This window comes from Nuphar pumila, chromosome 17 (genome assembly GCF_984573655.1).
Source record: "Nuphar pumila chromosome 17, dmNupPumi1.hap1.1, whole genome shotgun sequence".
In the NCBI taxonomy this organism is placed as follows: domain Eukaryota; kingdom Viridiplantae; phylum Streptophyta; class Magnoliopsida; order Nymphaeales; family Nymphaeaceae; genus Nuphar; species Nuphar pumila.
This window is the reverse complement of record NC_143265.1, coordinates 58,027,953-58,036,252: the sequence shown is the minus strand read 5'-3', so window position 1 is coordinate 58,036,252 and position 8,300 is coordinate 58,027,953. Positions and strand designations below refer to the sequence as shown.

The window sequence follows — 8,300 nt, the reverse complement described above, 5'->3', positions numbered from 1 at the left end:
TAACTAAATTTATGTTCCCATATTTTTAAATTTGTTGTTCTTATTGTCCTCTAAACTTGACTTTGTGTAGGCCTTCACTCTATATCTTCAGCTGCTATTGTACAGGTTGGTGATACATGTCCACTCAAAGCCTTGACTTGTACCTCGGATGCAATTCTTTTTTCCATCTTATACACAACTCATCCTTTTGGTAGTCTTGTGTTCAAGTGTTGAGATTCTCCAATAGCTACATTTATTAGTTTGAGGCTCTTCCCAAAATTATAAGCCTTCAAGAAGATGGCGAATGTGATGATCTTTTCTAAAACAAAAACAAAAAAGCTGAAAATTTGTATAATTCCCAAGAATTTGAATCTCCTGCTAGAGTTACCCCATGCCCGCATTGCATTTGTACCTAGGCCTTGAAACAGGAACCCTGATGTTTTCTCATTAAATGAAGGCTGTCAATTTTTGGAAGCTGTTATATTGATATGCCAAACAGAAATCAATGGATAAATAGCTCTAGTTTGAATTCCTTGTGAAAGCTTCTTATGCATGTTCCACATTAACGATGCATCTTAGGAACCCCAAAAACTTGATGAAACCTTTGAATTTTGACCAGCCTCCTTTTGTACATCACATATTCTTGATTTTGATTTTAATTTCATTTTCTTTTTACTTTTTTGGTGAGTATTAACCCTAAGCTACACAAATGTTGGATTGGATTTTAAGTTCCAGTCTTCATCGTGTAGTAGAGCATGACAATTTTTTGCTCGGACATGTTGAAGAGTTAAACCCATTTAATTCCATACATTATTCAATCTTACTGGTAGCATACAGTTGTACAGAAAAAAGAAACATTTGGTGGAACTTAATGATAATATCTGCTGCTTGTGCATGCATATCATCAAAAGTTTCCCAGCCAGCACCTGTTCTCTTCTTTTTTCTTAAGGGACATTTCTCATTTAAGGCACACTCTTATCTATATGAGGAGTGAGGCTTCTAAATGTCTAATTTTTTAGCATGATTTTTTTTTGTTTTACCAAGCTATATCTTAAAAAGGATCTTATAGTACTGACATACATTCTACAACCACACAAGCTTCCGAAAAATCTGATCTCATTTTCTGGTTTTAATTGACAGCCACGGTGCACTTTCACATGTGTATCCTTGGAATTTTGTTCCGCTTTTTGCTGATCATGCAGCCAGTTTTGTGAAAGAAGTGGGGATCATAGAAGGCTGGTGATAATGATTATGCAGTGCCCTTTCAATGAGCAGATTGCACATCACCCAACTTGTAAGAATCTACATCTTGGTTGTTCATGCAGGTATTGATCAGAGATTTACTAGGTTTTGATGAGTGTGGAAGGGAGTGCATAAGCTAACTGATGTAAATTATAGGCATAAAGTTGAGGTCATGTGCGATCATACTGTCCAACTCCTGCATTTTTGGTTTCTCATCAAGAAACTTCATAGGCTCTTAGTTTAGATGCATGATTTTAATTGTTCTGCACCTTGGCAGCACTTTCTATTGGGCTGTTCTCTTTTTGCTTGTATTACATGCTGTGGTTAGCTTTTGGTGATTTTGTTTGTTTGCAGTATTGTAATTGATCCCTCAAGTTACTGGCAGTTTCATAATATTAGGTGGAGAATATTCCTGTTTCAATCATTTTGATCCTTGTTTAGCACATTCTAGATCAGTAGATCCAATCAAGTTACTGCTTCCTTTGTTGTTTGAAGCCTTTTCAAGGCTTAATGATTTGAGGATTGTGTGTACCTTTTCAAGAATCTTAAGATGAAAAAGGTGTACATTTTCTTCTTTTTACTGGTGGACTGTGTGATATACTGTTCTTTATCCCTTTTGACATGGATGAAGCATTTTATATTAAAGGATTACAACTGGGAATTATAGCACTCTTTAGTTTGTTTATCAACCAATTGGAACAACCCATTGCCCAGTGCTTTTTCTGTCTTAACTTGGTCTTACCCATAAACTTAGAGTTTTTTCTGCCTTGACTTGGCTCTGCAAAGAAAGATGCTTTAATCATCTTATATTTCTTTGCATTTTCTCTTGCAAGAATTAATGATTTGGGGTTTTGGTTAATCACAAGGTTCTACTGGGAATGAATGATGTATGGGTTTTGGATGGACACCTTTCATATACCATAATTGGTGCTAGGTTGGTGTTGGACCTTCTGTTCGCCTGGTTTTAGGATGTAAAAAGTCCATGCTCATTTTTTATATTAGTACCTTGAGTTGTTTTTGCTTAAAATATTTTGTCGGTTATGTCTGACAAAATTTCAACGCACGTCTGGAAGGTTTCTATGTACTCTAGACAATGTGCTTCTGTTGGTGTTCTCTCGTTCTGCATTTCCAATGTAATCTTCAGCTGTAAATTTTCAACCTATAGGTGCCAATAGAGATGCACATAGGGGTTTACTTCTGCATGTGAGTGCTTGTATTTGTTTGCTAGTGTGGGTTCACTTAATCTCCAGAAATTTGTTTCCTGATGTGTATTTAAGGTTCATATATTTATGACCTCATTCTGTGTTTTGTAAGTTATTCTCACCACATGCTTTTAAGGTGTTGAGTACATGCATGATATTGCGTTGTATTTTTTTCCCTCATCAAAACTCAGCTAGGAATTACTGATTTGAATGTCAATTTTTGCTCAGGTTTTGCGAAATTCTGCAGGCCAGAGTAAGGGTTATGGTTTTGTGGAATACAACCTGAAGTCTCAGGTCAGTTGATATTTGTAGCTTTCTGGTATTGTAAGTTTTTCTTGTTGATTATTTGCCTATGACATTTGTTTTGGCTCCTCAAACTATAATCTCTCAGGCTTTTGTTGCAAAGTCATCAATGAACACAGTGAATATGGATGGGCGAGTTTTACGTGTTGAGTGGTCAGATTGTAAAAATGTGAAGAACATGTTTTCTGCAGTCTTATTTGTGGATCGTATAACAAAGCACATGCCAAATGTAGGCTCTCATCATTTTCACCAGCTAACCACCATCTTTTCCTGTTACTTAAAACTAAGCATGCTTTTGCTGGCTACATGACAGGTGGAGACCTCTTTGCGGATGCTTTTTGGACAGTATGGAGAAGTTAAGAATTGTTGCTTGGCTATTGGTATCAATGGAAATATCCGTGGCTTTGGCTTCATCGACTTTGTTCATTCTGCTTGTGCTGACAAAGGTAAGTCTTATGGTATTTATACAAGTTAATTGATTTAAGGCTGTAGTTATATTTGTCATTAAAAGATTAAATTGTTCTAATCTTCTCCTTGAATATTGAACTATAGCTAGAGAAGCACTGGATGGGCATGAATTTGGTGGTCTTAATTTGCGTGTTAGCTTTGCAAATCCTTCAAAGCCTGCTCAGGTTCGAACTCATAGTTTTTTTGTTTGTTTGATTAAAGTGGGCTCCTTTGCGCACTGCTTCCTGCCCAGTATGATTTTTGTTACTAGAATTACCAATAGTTATGTTGATAAACAACAACAAATTGTTAGAGCATACCCCTCATTTCAAATATCGACTGCAGTTCATCTCAGGAGTTGCAAGCTTGTTTCTTACTTGTGCTGACATGATCACTCTTGTTGCAGTCATATAAGCAGCGTATTGTTAGTCAAGCTCCTGTAGCACCATTTGTTGCAGCGGGCAGAGGGGCAGTACCAGGTGCTGTTTTGTTTAAGTATTGTTAATTGTGTTGTCTTAATATTAGTTTAAGTTACTATCTTGTTTGACAAAAAACCATCCATGTTGTGTTGTCATGCTTTTAATAGGCATACATGCACCTGGTAGAGGAACTACACTCTTGCCATATGATCGGTGTTGCAGGACGACTGGGTATTCCTGGTCCAGGATTTGGAGCGGTATTTTATTTTCTTTTCTATCACTTTAATAGTATTATTCTGCACGTTTACCTAGTACCTTAAATCGTGATCCGACTTTGCTTTTCTTAAAATAATGAATATTCTCTTTTGCAGCCATTGAATAGAGGTGTTCCTTTGGGCCCTAGAGTTCATGGTCAGAATGTAATAGCTAGAGGGCCTGGCATGCTTGGTTCCGGCACTCCTGGGGTAGGAATAATGGGGAGGTCACCTGTCCTTGGTGATAGTGTGCTGCCTGGTGGGGATTTGGCTCCTATTCCTCGTTTCCCAGGACATGGTAATTTTCATTTTAAAGTTTGGTTTTATAATAACTAAATTTATGTTCCCATATTTTTAAATTTGTTGTTCTTATTGTCCTCTAAACTTGACTTTGTGTAGGTCTTCACTCTATATCTTGAGCTGCTATTGTACAGGTTGGTGATACATGTCCACTTAAAGCCTTGACTTGTACCTTGGGTGCAATTCTTATAAATTGTATAATGAGAAATTTTTTCTTGACATTTATATTTCAAAAAAAATTATTTTATTTTTTTTTAAAATTTTGCTATGGATATTATCCGTCGCAAATATTTAGCGATGAATTTTTCAAAAAAATTCAGTAGTAAAATGACGACGGTATTTGGCGATGAATAATATCCGTTGCAAATTTAGCGACGGATTAGGGACATATATTTATCTGTCTCAAAAACTGAATCAACTGATGTTTTACGATGGAATGTAATCCATCGCTAAATTGGCGACGGAATTTAGAGATGGATACATATTCATCATTAAATTTTCGTGATGGATTAGCGACGAATATATATCTGTTGCAAAACCAAATAGTGACGGGCTCACGATGGATCATGGCATTCTTTAATTCGTCGCAAATTAGCCATGAAAGTAGCGACATATCAGTTCTATCGCTAATTAGTGAGCAAGGAATTACGACAGACACTATCCATCGCTAAGCCATTGCCAATCCGTTGCTAAACAGTTCAGTGACGGATTTTCGACGGATTAGCATTGAATAGCGTCTGTCGCTAATCCACAAAATTCTTGTAGTGAAATTTAGACCAAAATGACGAAAAAATGTACATAAAATAACGCTGTTAACGCATGGCCAGAATCAAGATTCATGCAGGACTGTTAAAGAAAATTCAAGAACTTGATCTAACATGTATAAAACGTAAAAGAGAGCATAGATGCAATATTTTTCAATTTTTTATGGATAAAATAATGCAAAACTAAATCTAATATACTCATGAAATAAAGAAAAGAACAAAAAAACAAAAAAATGGTATAAGATTTGCTTTGATGTAGCCGTTTGAAAGAAAAATTCGATCTATGAGAGATCAAATCTCTATTTCTTGTTGGCTGAGATAAAATCAATACCTAAGCATCAAAATACGAAAGAAAACATGAAAAATAAGGGTTTACCTGCAGCTGGATCGATTCATGGACGCTACCACAAAAAAATACATTAAAAAGGAAGAAAGAAAGAAAAAGAGGGGGGGCGACAACATGAAAAAAGGAAAAAGAAAGTAAAAAAGCAAAAGAGAAGAGGAGGGATTTACCTTGGGATGGAGGATGAAGAGGGATGGAGATTGAGGGAGAGACAAAGTAGATGGGCTAGATCTTAGATGGGCTGGACGTCCAGCCCTTGTACCCTATTTATAGATTTTTTCTAGAAGGAGATAGAGATCCTAATTAGCTTAATTAACATTTAATTAGGGTTTTCTAAGGGGAGGCGATTTTCCTAATTGGATTCATGGTTTGACTTTTCTAATTTCAAACTAACTAAAGCTCTAACAAAGACCTAAATGAATATGAAAACTTCCAAATGTGGCACCACCTAGGTGGGTCCCACATTTGGTTTTAAAAACAAGATAAAAATAAAGATGAAAAAGTTAAAAACAAAAATAAAGGATAATAAGTCAAAACAAAGTTCTATTTTTTTTGTTCTTTTTTAAATAATCAAATGAAGGAAAAATCAAGAAGTGATGCCACCTATGTGAAAAAGGTGCATAGGATCTGACCCGATCCATGTACCCAATCCATGTACATGTAATGTAACTTTTATTTTTCATTTATCGGGTCTGGATACACCAGACCCGGACCCATACTGTAATGTAACTTAAATACCTAAGTTAGGTCACGATTTCATTATTGAAATCATGACAGCCGTAACTGCTCTTTCTCTCCCTCTCTCTCTCTCTTCTCTTTCTCAACGCAGGTGCTGTGCAAAAGGAAAACTTTCATGGTATCAGAGCATTAGATCCATCTAGGGGTCGAAGGTGATTCCAAAGGTGCGACAGATCAAGATTTGAGGTTTCGTTCATCTCCTATCTTCTTTTCTTCTTCAGATTTTTTTTCTTACCTCCATCACCAATTTCTACCTCTCGTTTTCTCTTTCTGTTTCTCTTCAGTCTTTTCTTCTCCTGTTTAGTGGATTCACGCCTCACGTGAATCCCTAAGCTGTTCACGTAAGGGAATCACGTGAAAACTGGTTCACGATACCCTTATTCTGGTTCACGATATCCCCTCTTCTACTGGGCTGGATATCCAAGTCTGATTGTGCTTTTGGGGCAGACCTGCGACATCAAATCTGGGATTCTTAACCCCTTTGATGTCCAGCCTGCTGTGTGACAACTTTTTTTTTTGAGTCGACTCTCACAACCCCTTCTCGTATTATATTCCTTTTGACTGTTACAGTCTGGATTTTGTTTCTCTTCTTTTCTTCCGTTCCTCATTGCTTCCACGTTAAAATTACAGTCTGACCTTACATTGTTTCTCTTCTTTTCCTTCCGTTCCTCATTGCTTCCACGTTCCTCATTTCTTTTCATTGCTTAAACATCCGACCTTAAAAAAAAAAAAACTCAGTCTTGGGATACAGTCTCCATTTCTTCTGACAGCCTCTGGTCGCCAATTTTCAAGTTTCTCAGTCGTCGTAAAAAAAAAAAAAGGCCAGCAAATCTTTCTGGCTGCAAACTGAGCTCTCTGTGAGTACTCTGGTAACACAAAAAGGGGTTCTTTTTCTTGTTAAAACTCTTCTTCATGGATCTTCATTCCTCTTCATCCAATCTTTCTTCAAGTTTTCTCACTCAACTCGTTTCTGAAAAGTTAACTACCTCAAACTTCTTGATTTGGAAGAGACAAATCATTCCTTTTATAAGGAGTCAAGGTCTCTTAGGTCACCTTGATGGAACCACTCTCGCTCCACTTGAATTTGTTACGAGAGAAGAAAAAGATGACAAAGGAGTAAGTTCAATTGTGTATGTCAAGAATGTAGAGTACCTCAACTGGGAAAGGAAAGATCAGTCGGTTGTTGCATATATCACTTCCACCTTGTCCCAAGATGTCCTTGTTGCAATTCTCGACAATTGTACTGCTTTGCAACTTTGGGAAAAACTAGTTCAAACATATTCACAAGTTTCACAGGCACGAATGGTTTTTCTCAAGAGGAAATTTCAAATGCTGAGAAAAGATTCCATGACCATCATGGAATATCTAAACAAGATGAAGACTATCACAAACCAACTTGCAGTTATAGGATGCGCGGTGAGTGACAGTGATATGGTGCAACAAACTCTGGGTGGATTGGGATCCGACTACAACATGATCGTCACTTCACTATTGTGTCTCTCTGCCCTTCCTACCTTTGATGAGTTGCGAGCAAAATTGATTCAGTATGAGATGACTCTGAAAGGGTTCTCTGAGGAATCTCACATTCACACAAATTCCCAAGAAGTTTTTGCCACAGGAGTGACTTATGGTAAAGGACAAGGACGAGGAGGACAAGGGCGCAGTGGACACGGAGGGTGTGGTCTGCTTCCCACTCCAAATACGTCAGCTCATGCGCAGGGATCAAGAACCATTCCTACTTGCTTCCTTTGTAACAAAAAGGGGCATATCAAGGCGAATTGTTGGCATAATCCAGAGAATAAAGGAAAGGGTCCACAGACAGAAAACAAAAGGAAATTATCAAATAGTGGAGAGATTAAAGATCTGCTAATATCTGCCTTGTCAGAGTTGAAATTGAAGCAGAGTGATGAAGGTACTTGGTTTGTGGACTCATGGGCAGCGACTCATGTGACGGGTGATGCAGGTAAGATTTCTAATCCCATTCCTTATTTTGGAAAAAGTAAGATTGTCATTGGAGATGGATCCCACCATCCAGTTTCTCATGTTGGAAAAACTGTCATTCCCATGTCATATTCCACTCTTACTCTTTCAGACGTTCTTCATGCTCCTGACATTAAGAAAAATATTGTCTCTGTTTCCAAACTTATTGATGATAATAATGCTTCAGTTGAATTCACTCCCTTCTCTGTGCAGGTCAAGGACCTACGCACGAGGGAAACATTCGCTGAAGGAAAGAGACAAGGCAATATGTATGTCTTTGAAGAAGCTCCTTGTCATGCTGTTCGCCCAGTCCACCTGAATTCAAAGTC

General features: G+C 37.5%; 1 protein-coding gene across 1 annotated transcript; it reads left to right on the top strand.

The window, feature by feature from the left end:
* The first annotated feature begins 276 nt into the window (after positions 1-276).
* Positions 277-4,265, top strand: LOC149811991 (uncharacterized). Its single transcript, XM_089992958.1, has 9 exons — positions 277-285; positions 2,652-2,717; positions 2,815-2,955; positions 3,040-3,172; positions 3,279-3,358; positions 3,580-3,657; positions 3,760-3,849; positions 3,964-4,144; positions 4,246-4,265. Exons 1-9 carry the CDS (start codon positions 277-279, stop codon positions 4,263-4,265), a joined length of 798 nt encoding a protein of 265 aa, XP_089849084.1.
* The last annotated feature ends 4,035 nt before the right edge of the window (positions 4,266-8,300 follow it).

Excerpts from the sequence above, each read along its gene's own strand:
- LOC149811991 (XM_089992958.1), top strand. Across the intron at positions 2,956-3,039 it reads TAACAAAGCACATGCCAAAT|GTGGAGACCTCTTTGCGGAT; the intron begins GTAGGCTCTCAT and ends GCTACATGACAG. Across the intron at positions 3,359-3,579 it reads ATCCTTCAAAGCCTGCTCAG|TCATATAAGCAGCGTATTGT; the intron begins GTTCGAACTCAT and ends CTCTTGTTGCAG.